This window comes from Agelaius tricolor, unplaced genomic scaffold (assembly GCF_023055355.1).
Source record: "Agelaius tricolor isolate 1412-34295 unplaced genomic scaffold, bAgeTri1.0.p SCAF_22, whole genome shotgun sequence".
Classification (NCBI taxonomy): Eukaryota; Metazoa; Chordata; class Aves; order Passeriformes; family Icteridae; genus Agelaius; species Agelaius tricolor.
In genome coordinates, this window is record NW_027269282.1 from 11674048 (window position 1) to 11694083 (window position 20036).

General features: G+C 44.7%; 1 protein-coding gene across 2 annotated transcripts in view; it reads right to left on the reverse strand.

The window, feature by feature from the left end:
• The window catches only part of ADAM12 (ADAM metallopeptidase domain 12), a 185464-nt gene that overhangs the window by 48199 nt on the left and 117229 nt on the right, over window positions 1-20036 (reverse strand). Inside the window, exons 6-11 of one of the 2 annotated variants that reach the window (XM_071446200.1) lie at window positions 17893-18076; window positions 13969-14034; window positions 13082-13153; window positions 11412-11581; window positions 9339-9423; window positions 4454-4602 (exon numbers count right to left, since the gene is read on the reverse strand). In XM_071446200.1, coding sequence (XP_071302301.1) covers window positions 4454-4602; window positions 9339-9423; window positions 11412-11581; window positions 13082-13153; window positions 13969-14034; window positions 17893-18076 — 726 coding nt within the window. The remainder of the gene's footprint in view (window positions 1-4453; window positions 4603-9338; window positions 9424-11411; window positions 11582-13081; window positions 13154-13968; window positions 14035-17892; window positions 18077-20036) is intronic. The other variant, XM_071446201.1, reaches the window with a different exon arrangement.

The following is a 20036-nucleotide window of genomic DNA, read 5'->3' on the forward strand; positions in this document are numbered from 1 at the left end:
TTGGCATCCCAAAGGGAAAAGGGTATTTGGTTATTGCAGGAATTGGGCATCCCAATTCCTGGGAAAAACCAACTGTAGGATGAGCATCTGAATGGGTGAAACTGCCCCTCCTGGGAGGATTCCTGCTCCCATTAACCTCACCAGGAAGAGGAAATGGAAAGGCATCAAGGAGCACTCCCTGAGAGGGAGGGAAGAACAAATTTCCCTGCAGACAAGTTCCCTGTATGGGTCACCAGCGTGGAGCTAAAAGAGCACAGCACTCAAGGACACAGGAAAGTGGGAGAGGGGAAGTTCAACCCTTGAGTTCACAGGAAGGGAGAACACCAACTATCAAAATTTTACTTCCCTTAAGGCTGGCAAAACAATCTCAGACATATCTGAAGTCAATATTTCAACTCCTTAGTGGGAGCTCACCCGGCTTCAAACCCCATGGAAGGCCCTGTGCTCAATTTTGATGAAGTAAAAATTTGTGTAAAAACTGCATTTCCAAAATTATTAAATAAACAAGCTCTGCTAATTGGCAGCATTCTGCTCTGCAGTGCTAAATTCTGCTCACATTTGCAAGGGTATTAATGCAGCCCAATGCCTCGGGCTGCACCAGAATTCTTGGGTATTTATCTGCCTGGCAGGAGGAATATTTTTACTCCTAAGAGGAAACACTTTAGGGAGATATTTGGGAAAAAAAGTGGAATACTGAAGTGGCCTCACTGGCTCAGGCCAGTCCCTTAGTTTCCAGATAATAAGATCCCAGTAAAAAGATTCACAAATATCTCTAATTTTCCTTCTTTGGCACTTGCAACTGTTCATGTACAAGACAATTTAAAAAAACGAGAGGAATATCATTACAACAGATGTATAAAAAAGAGGACAAGGTGTGTTAAATATTCCTTACTGATATGAGTAAGTATCAATATTAAATATATTTCAATATTAACATCTGTTTTACTAAACACTCATTTTAGTACTAAATATTCCTTATTGATAGTATTCTTATAGGAACCACCCCTGTTTCTACAGAAGGATTTATGTGATTTTCATAGCAGATATTTGAATCTCTCAAAGTTCTGTGTTAACACAAATTTGTGGGGTTTTGTGCTTGACTCCATGTTAGAAAAAATACATTTTGCTAAAGTAGTTGGTCTTTAGACATTTGTATCTCACACACAACTGATGCTCATCTTGCTGGTGTCTTTTAAGAATAAAACCTATAGGAAGCTGATTAAAGCATAGATCCAACAGAGTTTAAATTCCACCCTGATCCCTGGAGGTTTTTTCCCACCAAGACATAATTTCCAAGACCTCTTCAAAGACTGAAACAGAAGAACAGAAAGAAATTACAGTAATTGATGAAAACTCTTTTAAGTCAACAGCCTTAAAACATTCCCTTTTGTGCATGACCACACCAATGACTCCAGAGTGAAATTCAGAGGCCTTTCTGGCATAACTTGGATATTTCCTATTTTTGTAGGCATCAGATAAGGACTTCCCAGTGCTTTTTACACTAACTTCAGCTAGATTTTTCTTTATTCCATTCATTAAATCTACCTTAAACCAATTAGCAAAGCACAGAGGCAATGCAGTGAGTACACTGAGAGCAGACTGTCCCTCTAAATGGACATGGGATTCTCTTAGTTTTGATTTTTTGGCTATTTCCAGAGTGCATTTGAGATAAGGAACATTCATTTGGCCTTTCCTTAACAGAAAAACACTTCCAGAGAGGAAAACTTTTCAGTGTTCCTTCATTATGGTGCTCAGGGGAATATTGCTATTGGTGAGACACGTTGGGTAATTAAATATTGGAAGTGTTAATTTGAAATGGGTGAGAGGCAGCTTGACTCAAGGCATGGAGTGTGCTCCAGGAATATTTGTCACAGATTGACAGCACGGGGTGGAGATAAAGCCTGAGGCTATAAACCCAAAGCTGAAGTTTCCATTTCTGAATCAAGAATCAGTGCAAACAATTAGCCACAGCTCCTCCTCAGGCATGAGCTGAATGCAGAGTTTGGTGAAAATCCAAAGAGGGAGATGTGAGAATCCCCCAAACCTTCAACCTGGAAGGTTCTGCAGGAACCCCAATGGGGCAGCTGAGCTGCTTGGGATGAGGAATGGGATCTGCAACTCCTCGTGTCCTGAGCAACCCTGGGTGGGCACACCCCTGCTCTGACCTTGCCCTGAGCCAGCCCAAGCCCAGTGCCAGTCTGGACTGGCACATGCAGCACCCAGGACAGGCTCAGACACCCCCAAGGACTCCAGGGTGAAGGAAGAATGAACAAGGGGCTATTTAATGGCCCTCTCACCAGATGAGTTCAGAAAGTGCCCAGAAATCTCTGTCCTGAGAGCATCCCTGTGTTTATTGCCATGTGGAGCAGCTGGTGCAGAACCAGTAACTCAGCTGAGCTGGCAGGAGCTGGAATGTTTCCTTGGGGAGATCAGAGCCCAGCCCTGCCCAGTGCCCAGCTCAGAGCCCAGTGCCCAGCTCAGCTCAGAGCCCAGCTCAGTGCCCAGCTCAGCTCAGTGCCCAGCCCTGCCCAGTGCCCAGCTCAGCCCAGCCCTGCCCAGTGCCCAGCTCAGCTCAGAGCCCAGCCCCGCCCAGTGCCCAGTGCCCAGCTCAGCCCAGTGCTCAGCCCTGCCCAGTGCCCAGCTCAGCTGAGCTCAGCCCAGTGCCCAGCTCAGCTCACAGCCCAGCTCAGCTCACAGCCCAGCCTGCCCAGTGCCCAGCTCAGCTCAGAGCCCAGCTCAGCTCACAGCCCAGCTCAGCTCACAGCCCAGCCTGCCCAGTGCCCAGCTCAGCTCACAGCCCAGCTCAGCTCACAGCCCAGCCCTGCCCAGTGCCCAGCTCAGAGCCCAGTGCCCAGCTCAGCCCAGTGCTCAGCCCTGCCCAGTGCCCAGCTCAGCTCAGAGCCCAGCTCAGCTCAGAGCCCAGCCCTGCCCAGTGCCCAGCTCAGCTGAGCTCAGCCCAGCCTGCCCAGTGCCCAGCTCAGCTCAGAGCCCTGTCCCATGTCATTGTGTGTGTGACAGAGCCCTGACCAGTGCAGGGTGCATTCCAGGGGGATGATTACCACCCATTGTCTCACAAGAGCTGAGTTATTTTTCTTTCCCAGACTCATTCTCCCCCACTCTCACAACTCTCTTTTGTTTGTGTCTCAGCTTGCTGTGCTTGGCCTCTGGCCACAGCCCTGATTTCTGCCCTGGTGGAGGGTGACAGCTTTGCCTTTGAAGGAGTTCCAAGGCTGCTGTTGGGCTGACCAGCAGGGAACAGCCCTGCCCAACCCTCCCTGGCCTCTCCCACATTGCTCCCCTTCTTTCCCAGAAACCTGCAGTCTTGGAAAAGGCACAGGGAGGATTGATCACAGTTCCCAGAGGAGGTTTTTAAGCAACAGATGAACTTTAGGCACACAGAGTGAACACTGGAGCTGGAAGGGACATCAGAGAACATCCAGAGCATCCTCTTGTCCTAAGGCACATCCAGCTGTACCTGCACTGCTGGCAGATATCTGCCTCACTGGTTCTTACTGGATTCCAGTCACAGGCAGTTTAACTGGCAAATCTTACTTCAATTTAATCCTTTCAGTCCTAGTCTGAACACGGACATGGAGAACTCATTCCTCATATCCTTCAGTTTCAACAGGAACCTAAAATACATCCCTGCAAGCAGTGACAGCTCACTCTGCCCAGGGTGCCTGAAATTCCAGTGTCTACAGAACACTCTTGTGCTTGGCACAGTGCCTCTGCCAGCAGCAGAGCCCCTCTTCAGTTCTGACAGGGAATCAGGGAATTTCCTGAACTCACCAGGATCCCTGAGTGCAGCTGCTGGCCCTGCACCCACAGAAGTGACCACAGGTTCACTGCTTTTATTTCCCACATTTCTAATCTCTTTTCTTGGAAGATCTCCCTCTGGACACAGAACAGCCTTAATGCCACCGACCTGGCAGATTTCATTTTCTCACAAGCAGAAAGTGCTCCCCACTTGCAATAAAAAAGTTTGTGCAGAGTTAAAAACCTGCTCTGCATGAGACAAAGAGTTTGCAGAGAGCCTGAGAGGGCATTTCCTGCATTACTGAATTTCCTACCCACTCATCTCAGTCTTGGCTCATTTCCTACTGTGACTGATGCTCAGCTGGCAAGATGAGAGGAGGTGAAATGCTGATTTAACACTTGCAACACAGCTTGTTTGGTTCTGGATCGTTTTTTGGTGTTTTTTTTAATTACCCAGTTTCTTACAGCATTTTTGTCTCTCACACTGTTAACCTGGAAATAGCAAGGTGCAATAGTACACCTGCTCTGATAACATTTAATTTTTTCAGCTTGAGGAGGATAACTGCAACAAGATTTAACAGGTGTTGAAAAACCTTTTGTAACTTTTTTTTGTCCCTTCCGATGTTCCTGAGGCACAAAATGAAGCCACAGCTGTCCCAGTGTAGCTGTGGCTTGCCAGTCTGAGGCTGGCACTTACCCAGTGGAGGGGTTCATGATGCAGCCCCCTTTCTCAGTGGAAGCTCTGCAGCTGCAGCCCCTCTCCAGGGTGTCGTGATTCATCCCAAAGTTGTGCCCCAGTTCGTGAGCCAGCGTCACTGCTGCACCCAGAGGGTTTTCTGAGTGATCCTTCAAAACAAAACCCACAGGAGAACCAGTCAGTGCAGCACACAAACCCAACCCAAGGCACACATTCCCCCTCCAAGGTCCCACTGCCTGTCCTTTGACATGTTTTATAAGTTTAGCAGCTGAGGTTACTCTGTTGTTAAATAAACCCAATTTTAAATTCATCCTTGTCTAGGGCAGAGTCGGAATTTCAGGACAGCCTTTCTGGCCATCCAGTTTTCCCATCAGCCATTTGAAACCATTGAGCAGCTGTGAACATCTCTTTATTTGGGCTTAAAATTCTGCTGTTCCAGAAATCCCCCAAACCCCCAGGTGCCAGCAGTGGCAGAGAGAGCTCAAACCAGACATGGAGTGTTGGAAAGGGCAATAATTTATGGGTGAGGATGAGTGTGGTGAGGGACAAGTGAGAAGTCCTTCATGTCAGGAGGCAAATTAAAAATGCAGCAAGAGATTTTACTCAGTCTATTTAATTTGCTTCAGACTGTTTCTTTAATATCAGAATGCCCAAGATTTCACAATCCTTTTAAAAAAACCAAGGACCGTTAAAAATCTCCTTTTTAAAATGAAAGGCCAAAGCAAGCCAAAATCTTCCATGGCCTCTTATTAACCTATAAATACTCTAAATGTTGAAAGTGTCAGTTTGAAATTTTAACTCTAATCCATGTTTAAATGCTGATTGTTGGGACAATCATTTCTGAGAAATTCACTGCATGATTTGATTACAGGCTGCTGATCAGAATGATGCTTTGGCTTAACCACAAGGAAGAGACCTTTCCACACTGATCATTTTCCTTGAGGGAAAAAATATCCACTACACTTGTAAGAAAGCTTTCCCTGAAGGCATAAACATGTAATATAAATGCATGATCCACTATTTATCAGTCAGTAAATGGAATTACTGTGTACAGCTGCCTGCTCTAGAAGCTGGCATGAATATATTCACTTTAAATAACTCCTTCAGCATCATCTGAGCCAAACTCCAGACTAAAAAGAAGTGAAGGTAAAACTGTCTAAAACATTATCTGTGTACTAATGGAGGCCTTAATACATGACTTGGGGTAGATTTAAGAGTTTCTTCTTTCATCTGTCTGAGCTAACATTTTTAGTAAATCATTTCTCAAGCAGCAAACAAAATTAAGAAGAGAATACAGTCATTCTGAAAGTCAAAATGCTCCTTCTGTAATTGGAATCAACACAAAAGAATTTTATCTGTTTGTAAAATGTCTCTTAAAAAAAAAAACAAAACAACAAAAACTGAATTTTAAAATCTTGATATAAAAATCTTGTGACAGGCAGTTTGTCCTGCACAACACTTAAATAATGAGATATCTTATCTAGATACTGCTCTGATACAGATGGGTCTATCTTTGTGCACACAGTAATTGATGGAATACTTAGAGAACTCAGTGTAATTGAACCTGATGTCACAAAAAGAGCACAACCTCTCACTCAAATGGAAAAAAAAAATGCAGGGCTGAAGATTAAGAAAACAGCAAAATAATTCCATCTAATGTACCACTGACTCACTGGATGATGCCTTGAAACTCAGGCTATCTGGTCAAGGCAGAGAGTCCTCACTGAGCTACAGACACCCAGCAAATTGAGCTCAGACTTTCTTTGTATTTCCAGTATCTCCCTCCTCCACTTACTGAGCAGTGATTATATTTCCCTGAATACTCTGAAGCTGTCAACTAAAACTAAAACCAAGGATTCACACAGTCCACTCCAGAAGTGGAGCAACAAATGATGTGAAATGTAATTTGGGACTTGAAAAGGCAAACAATTATTGCAGCCCATGCGGTTCTCATTACTTGCTCAGATCCACTTGGAATGCAATTTTATCAGCTTCTAGAGAGGGTTTGCAGAAGGAGGAATGTGATGCCTCAGCACAAGAGGTTATTTGAAGACAGCATAAGTGAAGATTATCAAAACAAACAGTGACATGTTCCATTTGATACTGAGACCGTTTAAGAATCACAAGGACTAAAGAAATGAATAGCAATGTGACTTTGATTTATTCCACCAGGGTCCTTCAAAGTTAACTTGAGCAGTAAAAGTCATTACCAAACACATTTCACAACCACTGAATAAGCAACCATCTACTGTTAAGGCATTATAAGCTGTTGCACAAAACATGCAGCTGCTTTCAGCTGAATTCTGCCTCATTCCACTGGGATTTCAATCAAACCCTAATCATTAAATGCTGTCACCTACAGCTCCACCAGGCAAATGCCCTGCTCTTGGTATTTTCAGTGTGCTCACTCTGTCCATGGAGTCACAGAATGGTTTGAATTGGAAGGGACCTCAAAAATCATCCAGTCCCAGCTCACTTTCCACTGTGCCAGGCTGCTCCAAGCCCTGTCCAGCACTGCCAGGGATGCAGGGGCAGCCACAGCTGCTCTGGGCACCCTGTGCCAGGGCCTCACACCCTCACAGGGGACAATTTCCTCCTAATATCCCATCTAAATCTCTCCTCTGTAAGTTTAAACCCTTCTCCCTCGCCCCATCACTGTCTGCCTAGATAAAAAGTCACTTTCCTCTTCTCTCAGAAATATTTTACTTTTAAATCCATGAATTCAGTGGGCAACCTTTGGAAACAGAAGAATGAAGACTGAATCACGTCAAACACTTGCTTTAATGTCAACTTCTCTTTGGTTTTTCTGTGACACTACAGAAACTTCACAGGGAAATGAAATGATAAAGGTCTTGTTAAAGCTGCTCACACTCACATGGCTGCTCTCCCTGCTTTGAGTTCCTCTGAAAATTAATGGCAGACAGGGTGTCACCCACTGAGAGAGCTCAGCCCTATAGAAAAGAGACAGGCAAGCTCCCAGGGAGGCATGACAGAGGAATTTAGATCATAAAGTAGAGCTGACTAACTGCAGAAAGAAGCAGGAAAATCACATCAGACAAGAGTCACTCCAGATTTTGTATTCAAATGTCATTTCTGACGCAGTCTCTCATTGTCTTTTCTTCCAGAACAGGTTTTAGAGTGTGGGAGCTTTTGGTGTTGAGTGCTGGGGGTGGGATGGGTGAGAAATTGGCTGAATTAAGAGGTTGGCCAAATGTTCCTTTGTGCAGTGTCGAGACACCTGAGCCCTGACCTTCCCAGGCTGAGAGTGATTCATTCTTTCAGAGAGCACAGAATCTTTTAGGGTGGAAAAGGCCTTTAACGTCACCGAGTCCAACCATGCCCAGCACTGCCCCGTGTCCCCAAGTGCCACCTCCACAGGGCTTTTAAATCCCTCCAGGAGTGGGGACTCCACTCCTTCCCTGGGCAGCTGTGCCAGGGTACAGGGACCAATATATATAAATGTGTTTTGTTTGTGCCTGAATCTGCCTTTGCTAACTCAGGGGATGGTTGGGCAGCTGCACTTTTGGGTTGTGGAGTGAGTGTTTGCTTCATTTGGATTTGGCTCCTTTTTGAGGATTTGTTTAAAGAGCTGGAGAACATTTCTGGTTATCCTGTGCAAGTTTCAAATTAATTTGCACCTCAAAAGCCTAAATTCAGTGAGTCTCTGGGAAACATCCTGCTCCCCTTTATCACAGAAGGTTCAGCCTGGCCCAGGACTCTTCCACAGAGCCTGGGTTTCTCCTGGACAGATAAATCAGTCCCCTCTCTAGGAGAATGCTCTAAAGAAATTGCTGATTCTTGTTTTCTTGTTACTGGAATGAACTATTAGTAATTATTTCTCTTTAAACTGACAGCTTCCAGAGCAAAGAGAACTGACTTGGCTGTAAATTACACTGTGGAGTGTTTTAAATCTTAAGCTAAAAATTAAAAGGACAAAAAGTCATCATTAAAGGCATCTCTGACTGCAGATAAAGCCAAAGCAGTGACTGCAGGGCTGAGTCAAAGGGGTAAAATGGGGCTCTCTGCCTCATCTGTGCCTTTACCAAGACTTGGGGGTGCACTGGGACACTCCTACAGCTCTTTCTTCCTTGTTTTTCTCCTTTTCCTTTTGTACCTCTCTCCCAGGTACCCAGTGAATAATTGTTACAGTCAGCAATTACAGACTCAGCTTCTCAAGCTATCAAGAGCCTGAAACCTTTGTCTTTTCTACAACTTTGACACAACTTTTCCCAAATTATGTGATTTGATTGTTCTAGTTTAAAGCTTCTTCCCTCCGTCTTAGCACAAAGCACGGCAAAACTGAAATTCAAAGAAAGAAAAAATCAGAAAGAAAGTACATCAGGACTCCTTCCAGAGATTGGATAAGATGTTTGCTTGTGTGTTCACCATGTCTTGCATCTAACAACAACAATAATGCCCTGGGAGAGACTCAGCTGGAATAAATGCTGCCATTGTTTGTTCCCTCTGTCTGGCAATGCAATAAAACCACTGCTGCAAAGATGGAAAATAAGGCCTAACACAGGAAACTCTATAAATACAGAATAAAATCAATATAATAAAAGATTCAGGATAGACTGCTGCTGCCTGTAACACAAGTATACCCAAGTGTATAACAAATACATCTTCTGGTTCTCTTCTTCACAGCACCTCAGCACCTGGTTCAATAACAATTAGAAGAATAAACTCCTTGCAAAGAGGCCCTGCTATATTTTAATGCAATATTTTGGTTGTTTTCACTATGGAAACTGTCATTTACAAGCAATCTGAACAACAGAGAGATGGAAAATGGGACAAATGGGGCTGGTTCAGGAGGCAGGAGTGCAGGGCTGGTGTGGTGTCACCCCAGCTGGGCCAGTGAGAGTGGCTGAGAGCTTCCCCCACTTACCATGACGACCCCTCCAGACTGCTCTGCTGTGCACATGCTCATGATGGGAGCCATGCCAATGGTTGTCCCCTGGAAGTACACCCCGCTGCAGGAGGGGGAGAGGAGACACAGAGCCACCAGTCAGTGCCAGGACACCTCCCTGTCCTCTCCAGCTCTGGGTTTCTGCCAGGCTCCAACACAGACCCCGTTTCTGCCCCTCGCATTGGCAGCTCTAAAGCAATGGGAAGCCCAGGTGGGCTGTGCTGCCTCAGCTGAACTGAACCACAGCGCCCCAGCTCTGGGAATATCCATTGCATCACCCCCACTGAGTCACCCCCAATGGATCATCCCCACTGGATCACCCTCAATGGATCACCTCAAATGGATCACCTCCAATGGATCACCCCCAATGCATCACCCCCACTGAGTCACCCCCAATGGATCATCCCCACTGGATCACCCTCAATGGATCACCTCAAATGGATCACCCCCAATGGATCACCCCCACTGAGTCACCCCCAATGGATCACCCTCACTGGGTCACCCTCACTGGATCACCTCCAATGGATCACCCCCAATGCATCACCCCCACTGAGTCACCCCAAATGGATCATCCCCACTGGATCACCCTCAATGGATCACCCCCAATGGATCACCTCAAATGGAACATCCCCAATGGATCACCCCCACTGAGTCACCCCCAATGGATCATCCCCAATAGATCACCCTCACTGGATCACCTCAAATGGATTATCCCCAATGGATCACTCTCATTGGACCACCCCCAATGGACCACCCTCACTGGATCATCCCCATTGGATGATTCCCCAAATGGATCACCCCCACTGATCACTCCCATTGGATCCCCCCCATTGGATCCCCCCCCATTGGATCACCCCCAATGGATCATCCCCATTGGATCACCCCCAATGGATCATCCCCAATAGATCATCACCACTTGATCACCCCCATTGGTCACCCCAAATGGATCAATCACTCTCATTGGGTCACCCCAAATGGATCACCCTCATTGGGTCATTCCCAATGGATCATCCCCACTGGATCCCCCCAATAGATCATCATCACTAGGTCACCCCCACTGGATCACCTCAATGGATCACCCCCACTGGATCACCCTCATTGAATCATCCTCCTCAGTTTTCACTGCTGCCACAGGACCCTTCTCCCCCTCCCTTTTCTCTAAGGTTGGGAACAGGAGCACAAGCACAGAGATGGAGCCTCTGACTCAAAGCAGGGTTATTGTAATGCAGGGGGAAGTTTATGTGCTGCTTGTGATGATGCACAGCCTTGAGTGTAATAATTTCAAACAAAGTGTTATTATACATATAGAGAAATCAAATATCTCAGGGGGGACAGTTTGGAAAGGCTCAATTTATTCTTATTCAGGTAATGTAAGAAGTAAATAACTCCTTTTAATTACTGAGACATCAGTTGTGTTTATCTGCTCAGTATAAAGAATAGTCAATTGATCAAAATAATATCTATTCAACAAAGAGGTGTTCCTCTTCCCTTTTTTTTTAAGAGTGCTTTTACTTTTACAGAACCATAGACTGGTTTGGTTGACAGGGACCTTTACTCAATTCCTTTATTCCAAGAAAAAGCAGCAGGGTAAAATATGTTTATGGTTTAATTTTTAAATCATGAATGCAAATGAATTGTTTAAATTAGACAGCATTTTAAAGCATACTGAGGCCATTTCATCAAGAAATAGGCTTAGGGTCAGAGCAGGACTGTCTTTTCCAGTGACAATTTAGACTGAGGGCAGTTTAAACTGGCTGTAAATTCACACCCTGAGCATGCAGCAGCTGAGCACGCCCAATCCCCAGCTCTACACGAGTTATAGACAGGCTCAGGACAGGCTTTGAGCACCAGGGCTGGGAAAGGAAACTCACCTGGAGCACCTGCAGAGTGATTTTGGGTTTGATACTTGCAGGGGGGAAAGGCAAACCCTCAGGAGCACAGATGTTCCTTCCAAGAGCTTAGCAGCTGGGGCAGAACTCAGCACAGCTATCCTGAAATCCCCAAAATCCCTCAGATCCTGGTGGTGGGTATCAAATGCAGAGCCAAGCCTACCTGATCAGCTGGGCATTGTCGTGGGCTTTCCGAGGGAGGAGCTTGAGCTTTCTCCAGTCCAGGAACTCGTGCAGGCTGGTGAAAGGGTCCTGGGAGATGGAGCACTTGTCCATGTCATTCCACACCTCCACTCCCACCAGGGCCACTCGGATGTTTAGGGGCCTGTAGAACTAAGGAGAAGAGAAAAGTAGGAAATATGTGTCTAAAAAATATTGCAGACTAGAATATTTCAACAAAAACCTAATAGTGAGCCTTTCTTGTGGAGGTTAAAACAGTTTCTTCTTCAGGGCAAAACACCTGACAGGACTCAGACAAAATATTTCCAAGACTCCCAGAAAACAAGTTCTGACCCAACCCAATACCCATAAGGCATTCAAAGAGATCCAGGGATTTCCTGCTTCTCCCTGAACTCCCTGCCCATGTCCTTCAGCTCTGAAGGAACCCCAGGCCATGGCAGATGAGTCTCCCAGGGCTGCCCCACCCTGGATTGCACAGATCCCATTCCACAGGCAGAGGAACTGTGCTGTGGATCACAGTAACAGCTGAAAACCAGCCAGGCTCATCAAGCCTTGCACAGAGCAGATAAAACCCAGTAATTTTATCCATTCCCCCACCAGCAAATGCCATTTGGCCTCAAGGGGGGAGCCAGAGCAAGATCAGCAGAGCCATGGCAACAGTTCCAATGTGAGAGTAATGTAAGGAAGGAGTCAGGGATTGATCAAGTCCAGATTTGCCTGACAGGCTGACAAAACACCCAGTAGATCTTTGTCTTGTTTCTATGCATTCCAGTCATTTGTAGAACACCAGCGTTTGCTGAGCATAAATTAAGCATGAAACAAAAAATAGATTACAATATGCAAAATTAATTTTGAGCAGGTAACATGGAAACACCTGTCCTCTGGCAATAAGTCAGCAAGACAATTATGGATGAGGTGGAGGTGTCTTCAGCAGCTTGTTTTTAATCAGGAATGCTTCTCCTTGAGCTACTGCCCTTGAAGTATCACTTGATAAATTCTCAGATAAATTAAGACACTCTTCAGTTATAATTTCACTACTAGAGTCCTAATATTTTCTGGCCATTCAGCCTAACAAAAATAAACTCTAATTTGTTCAAAAACCACTCTAGAGGATTCTTAGCCTTTATTGTTTCCTGTCAAGGAATTATTTCAAGACCTAAAAAATCCAGTGTATATCCCTTTCTTACTGCTTCCACTCAGCCATCAAATCTGCTTCCTTATTTTTAATTCTGCCATCTTCCTTGGATTACACATCTTATTAACTGTGTTTTCATGGGACTTTGTTGGCCTTACAACTGGACCTTCCCTTGTTGCTACAAATGACTTTGTTCTCCAAATTTCTCTTAAAAATAATCCTCTTTTTTTTTCTATAGGCTGTTCTCTAGGTGATTATCCCCACCCTCTTCCCTGGTGAATAAAATCCTAGGGCTAAATTGGGCTTTTTCTTGGGAATAGATCTTTACATCCCATATGCAGCAGAGCAGAGCTCATGGTTTTGTGTATCAAAAGGCAAATGAAAGGTTTAAATTTGCTTTTCCAGGAGCTTTGCTCTGAAATACTGGAGTACCAGCAAAGCTGCAGGGTTAGCTCCTTCAGCATCCTACAGAACATGTGGGAAGGTTGGGAAAAGGGAAACAATCCTCGTGTTCTTACCTTATCCACGTAGTTTGCAATTTCTATCAGCCTCTGCTTAATTTTATCCACATCTTTGCCTTGTCTCTGAAACTTGGAATGTAAAGGATCAATGGACCAGCAGCACAAATGTCACAGAGTTTCCCCCCACAAGAGCCAGCACATCAGGGATCTTTGGGAATTAGGGGGCAGCCAAAATCCACCAGCAGACTCCTGTTGGATCCACAGTCTGCCCCAAAAGAAACCCAGACTGTGGGACAGGATTTTGGTTGTCGTGAAAAGATTTTAAAATCTCCAAGTGTTACACAGGGGTCTTTTCAGGACTGATGTTTTGGGAAATAGTTCTTCTCTTAGCAAAGAGTGATTGCAGTTCTCTGAGTAGCAGTGTTCAAGGAGACCAGAAAAAAATTTTAAAAGGCAGCAAAATAATTCAAGCCAGGATTCAGATCTTTGCCATTCAGCTCACTGGAACATTTTTACAGCCAGTGCTGGTACTTTGAAGCTCCCTTTGCAACACCTCAGGAAGGCAGTCGTGCTCCATGGAATGTGATGGCCAAGCACTGCTCCAGAAACCCTGACAGCCCCACTGAGGGCACTGGGAATGGCAGTGAGGACTTAACTTGCTCAAGGAATGAATATTTATTTGCCTCTTCTTCCATACTGACACGGTTATTTCAGAGTCAAACTCCTTCTGAGGTATTGTAAGGAATTTCACACCTGAGTATCACTGCTGTCCTATCTTAATAACTCCTTCCTTGCTCAGCCCTAATTAGGGAGGATGGTTTACCTCAGAAAACATCATATTATTGTCATCATATTGTCTGAAGCACCTTGTTTGCAGCACCATGGTAACTGAGCTGAGCTGCCCCTTTGCTGCTCACATAAGTTTTTATTTTGCAGTTCCTTACCTCGCGATTATCCGCCACAATAACAAGCTCCACGTACTTCGTTGTCTTCAGAGTCTCCCTCTTGTACTGTCAAAAAACCATGAAAGTCTTATTTTGTTTTCAGCCCTGATACAACAAAGTGCTTGCAAGAGGAAATACACAGTGTCTCAGGTTTCCTACATTTTACTACGATTTCACTACACACAGATTTGTAGCGCCTTCCTCCTCCTCATGGAAGTTTTCCTTACAAAACCTCTCAGGGTTTGATCACAGAAAGCAGGAGATTGGTGTAAAGTCTCTCTCAACCTTTCAGCTTTCTGCAGTTGAAACATTTGAGTTATCTTTCCTCACAGGAGAATATCCCCTCCAGCAGAAAGACCTCTGCTATTTCCAAGGCACTTTTAAAGGAGAGATGAGGTAACTTCTAACAAACGTTTCACACGATAGACAAACTGGTTACTAAGAAAAATGAGAGAGAAAGGGATATTGAGTGAAGCAGAGAAGAGGTCAAGCAGTCAACTGATAAATTATGTAGGAAGAAAAACCCAAAAATAAAAAAAAGCAGAACCAACTGTCGGTGTCTGGGGAAGCAAATTAATACTTGAAAAATGGAAGGCACCCATTTAATTCTGCATCTGCAAATTCATATAAAATGCAGGTCTAAAAGAATCACAATGCTTTACTGAAAAAACAAAATCAGTGAAGAAATGATTTTGTAAGAGTACAAACCATGTCACAGCTCCTTTGTTACCCTAAATTTCAGTGACCTATTAGTGCCTGTAGAAGTTCTGTGATTTACAGCAGCAGCAGCAGCATCTATCCTATCATTCCTTCCTTGTGTCTGGACCAGGACATTTAGGGAAAAGAGGTCTCAGCAGAGTATCTGATCTTCCTGCCAGAACTTAGAAGGCTTAAACAGATGTCTGACCTACAACTGACCATGATGTCTTGAGCTGCAGCAAAGCTCTTTAACCTAAAACATGACTAAAGCTTTCCAAGGAAAACTGCTCCAAGGCAAACTGAGAGATCCCCTAAGCACAGCCAGAGCTGGACAACTCCTTCCAGACAGATTTCACAAAGTTTTCTTCACATTATCAAACTGTTCCTCTTCACTCTCTGCAGATTGATGATTTGATGTTTTGCAAGAATTAGAGGAAAAGTGAGCGATGCAATCTTTAGTATCTGACTTTCAACCTAATATTTAATAGTGCTGCAAACTCCAATAAGTTGAAAAATGAGTTTAATTTGGACCATATTTATGGATGGAGGGAGGAGTAAAAGCTGCTGTTAATGAATTAAACATCAAGGATGCAAACACTTGACAGGATTACACTTTTTAGGGGCTCTGGCAAATGAGCTGAGGTAGATTCTTTTAAAACTTCTGGCACTGGGGTGTGATGCCACTCAGACACCAGTGAGGTGCCACAAAAGGTAAATGGCCATGTGGCTGCTGTTTGTGATGGAATTGATCTCTCAGACACTGAAACTCTCCCATCCTGAAATTTATGATGAGGTCCTAAAGAGATGCATCTCCAAGGAGCCTCTCATCCTCCTCCGAGAGAAGAAGAAAAGATGATACAGGAAAATCTGAGTTCAAAGGAGCAAGGAGAGCTCTGTTACATCAGTCAATTTAAAACATTTCCCTCTCACCAAGAGTAAAACTGTTTGGACTGGAGTGAGCTGGAGAGAAATTGGCTAGCAGGCATAAAAATCACATCAGCCTCTGGTGACTGACTTGCATAAAAAATCTGTTCCTGAGATTTGCCCAAAGGCTATGTGAACTCCTAGGATACAATATTTATTTATGAAATATACCTAATTATGGCTTCTTTCAGCTTGCTCTCTGCAGCCAGCTGCATCACTGCACAGCCCCTTTGCTGGGTTAATCCTTCAGAACTGAAATGAGGAGCCAATGACACAGCCATGAGAGCTGGGGGACAATGGGCTTTGTTCCTCTGACCATGGTCTCTCTCCTCTGCTTCTTCCCCACCTGATCCCATCCCAAACCTGCTGTCCCACCCCTTCCTCAGCCTTCCCTGCCTGGCAACTGGCATGGCTTGGGTGGACACTGCAGTGGTGCAGCCTCTCTTTCCTCATGATCTAAAAAATCCCCTGCCTGCTCCTGGTCACGACCATCACCAAAATGGCTTTTTTTCCTTGTGGCTACAGAGAAAATTCCCTACTGCAGGGAGTGTCCTACACACCAGACATTCTGCAGGGTCCTGTCTCAATGGAGCTCAGCTGGAAAATGCTCCTTGGTGCAATTTGAGGGTCCAGTGAGTCAGGAAATGACCCAGCACTCACAGAGACCCTGCTCCAGCAGGGCACGGGCTGTCAGTGGCAGCCTCTGCATCTCCTGCTCTGCTCCACTGCAGCTCCTCTTTGGGTCTGGGGAGCTGAGGCTGCTGCTTGTGCCATCCTTCACCTGTGCTTGCATCTAACCAAAGCCCTTGGTGATGCACTGATCTCACTTTTCAGCTCTGCTCAATAAGAATTTCGTGTAGGTGGTTGAGTGGAGAGTCAGCAGATAAAACCACACAAAAATCTTCCCCCAGACCTGTCAAGAAGCCAAATATTTTAATCATCCCATGAACCTTAGACCAGATTTCTGCTTAATTCTGTCACCCAGTGTGACTTGGAGCAGCTTTATGTCTCCCCACTTTGCAGGTCATCTTTATTTGATGTGCCCACTGACAGACTGCTTAGTGACAACACTGAAATATGAAAACTCACTGCACACATGACATTTGACAGCTTTCAAAATTCCTACATTAGAAGCTTAACCAACTTACTCATTAAATATATTGTACCTATCCATATGATGTGACTGCTGACAGGTTTTATAATTATGTCCAGTGAACCACAGCAAAAATATTTTTCAGATATTTAAAGTGAAGTTTGAGATGTAGTTGAAGCCAGCAGCAAAATGGAAGAACCATAAGGGTAATAATAAAATGGCTTTGGTTGTGTCAGTTTGCTACATGCACACATTTTACTTCTGCTTTACACTGACTACTTCAGTGGAATTCAAAGTCACAGAGAATTTGGGGAAAAATTAATAAAGTTGTATTTCCAATGTTTTCCACCCACACACATGCTTTTAGAAATACACTTAATTCTTATGATGTTACATGCAAAGGCTAATGCTCTGGATGCAATATTCCTAAAAATGTAAAATAAATTAATTCCATTGCATAATTCTATCTAGAGATGTCACTTAGGTTGCTTTCCTTAACAATGGACCTGAGGCAAAGCCTGAGTCATACATGCAAGTACAAATCCCCATATGTGACATTCAATAAATGCTGATGGCAGATTTGTATCATTCTATAATTCCTAACCCAGCCTTTTCTACAACCCTTGTCCAATATGCAGAGGAATTTGTTACAGCATTTCCTCTTCCTAGTTTTTGGCTCATTTAATTTTCTAATTTCCATTAGCTAGATGAATCTCACATGAAGTACATTTCTGCCAACATCACAGCAACTCCAATAATACAGCTGTAAAATAATATGCTGAGAATTTGTTTTGTCTGCATAAGAGACTTTGCTACTAAAATACAGAGGTTCCAAACCTGGTATTAGCAAAATATCCCAGCTATCATGTTCTCTTTCATCTTGGGAGGGCAAGAACTTTTCCAGACATCGCTCAGTATTCTCAGGGAGCCTCAAATTCTGGTTCTAACCATACAAGAACCAGAATATACAACCATAATACGAACCCATAAACTTTTCTGTGTTGAAAAGGAAGTGAAAAGCAAGCTATGCATGGAGAGTCCAGGAAAAGTAATGAAGCTTTAAGAAATAATTTCATCTGCACTTCAGCAGACGGCACCGAGGGAAGGCGGTGGTGTGGGTTAAGGTTTTGCTCAGTGGAGACCCTTGTAGTGGGCAGCAATATGGAAATGCTGCCAAGCAGACACAGAAAAGCACATGAGCCACCTACCCTGGCAGCTGGAGGATGCTGTGATGTGGCAGTGGCAGCAGCCCCCATGGCAGGGATGTGCAGCTGGTGGCCACAGGAGCCCGGGGCTGCTCTCAGGTTCTCCGCTCGGTAGATCTTGTGTTCCCTTGTAGCACCTTCCATTGGCTCCAGAATGTAGCTTTTGTTTCCAAACACAATAATTCCCCTGGGACACAGGAGAGCAGAGTGAGACACGTGGTTTTCAGGAGCTTGTCTACACCAGAGTTACACCAAGTTTAATAATGATGGAGTATGAGAAAGCAAAACACTGATTTACAGTGTCACAGGCGAGCGGAGCAGGAAACATCAAAGCTGTACATTTGTCATTGCAGCACACACTATACTTTAAAAGAACCAATGGCTCACAGAAATCTGTCTCTTCTGAAGTGCTGCACTGCAGAGCAAAATGATATTTGTGCTTTATTTGTTTTCCATTCTCCCAGTGATGCATTGCCGATGCCGCCGGAGCCGCGGCAAACGAAAGAAAAAGAGAAAGACTTTGGGAAGGAGGTACAGTGGGAAAACATCCATTCCAGTCTGCAGCTCCATTAGAGCTGCTAAAGCAAACCCTGCCAGATCAAAGAGGCCTCGTGGTGTCAGCATGGATTATTAAATATTGCACAGCAGGGCAGCAGAGGGGAGCTCAGACACGGTAGGAGTGCGCTCCTGTTTCGCTCATTTTACTGCCCAAAAGAATAATTTCAACAGCAATGCCACCTGCCCCCTGAGGAACTCACAGATCTGGCACTGAAAGCTCTCTTGCTGAGCTCTTTAAGCTACAGCCTGTAAGAGGAAAGGAAGAGGGTCCTTGTGCTGGGTCCTGCCCAGATGCCACAGCAAAGCAAGGGTGACAAAAGGGTGAATATGTGACAGGCTGGGAGAGCTGGGGGGGCTCACCTGGACAGGAGCAGCTCCAGGGAGAGCTCAGAGCCCCTGCCAGGGCCTAAAGGGGCTCCAGGAGAGCTGGAGAGGGACTTGGGACAAGGAATGGAGCAACTTTATTATCTTAGTGTACCTTTTTGGAGTTTTAGAAGTGTCTGCCCCTTTTATTTCTGTCTCTGCTGTGATAAAGGTAAAATACAACAGCCATTGTGAGACCAGTGTTACTGTACAATTTTCCAGAAAGTTACAAAAAAGAAGGATAAAATAGGAGAAAAAGGACCCAAAAGCAGGTTAATGATACTATGAAGATCGATTTAAAAGTAAAATGATAATTATTTGGAAAAGGTACCTTAGTTATCCTATTATTAGGAAGATATGATGAAGAAACTCAAAGTCTTTGGTCTGCTAACAAATGAACTGAAGTATTAATTCCAAGCTGGCTGCACAGTTTTGCTTCAGAGCACCATTAACACCAAGCCAACAGACATTTTCCTGGGGACTGGAACAGCTAAAAGTCCAAGAGAAAAAAGCAGCCTGGAAAGGCAGGATATCAAAATCTGTCCAACAGCAATCCCAGGAGCCTGTTTTACTGCCCTGAACCAAGGCTCAGGGTCTGATAATTCATCTGCAGCTCCCTCAGCCCCCTTGGCAGAGCAGGTGAGACACGTCCAGGCATCCCCCAGCAGCTGGGAGTGATGGGTCAGGGCTGGGAGGGCTGGGCTGATTTATCCCAGCCAGGATCCCAAGAGCCCTCCTGACGTATGGGACACCTCGGGCAGGTCACCCCCTGATTTCAGTAACCTCAGGCTCTGAATTGCTGTCAGGGCTGCCTCACTCCTTGGAGGATTGAGGAAATGGGGACAAAATATTCACTTTACTCCAAAAACCAGCAGCCCTGTAATCAGCACAATCAAATAAGGGTTGTTGTCCTGGCCTTGTGCAATTAATCATTTAATTTTGGAGGCAGGAGTCCATTAGTCACTGTTTGAAATGGGCCAGCCTGACCAGCTCCCTGTGCTGACAGCTCAGAAACAACAGAAAAGCATGCAGGGGTTTATTTTTAATGCTAAATTTGCCCTTCTTAGAATGTTCACTTTCAAAATTAGAAGCTTGATCAATTTTCTTTAATTACTTACACTACAAAGGCAGAGATCTAGATGTATCCTAAGTTGAGTTCTCTCAATTAAATTTTTTTAAAAAATATTTTAAAGTGAGCATCTTGTTTTCAGGAGTTCATATCCAAA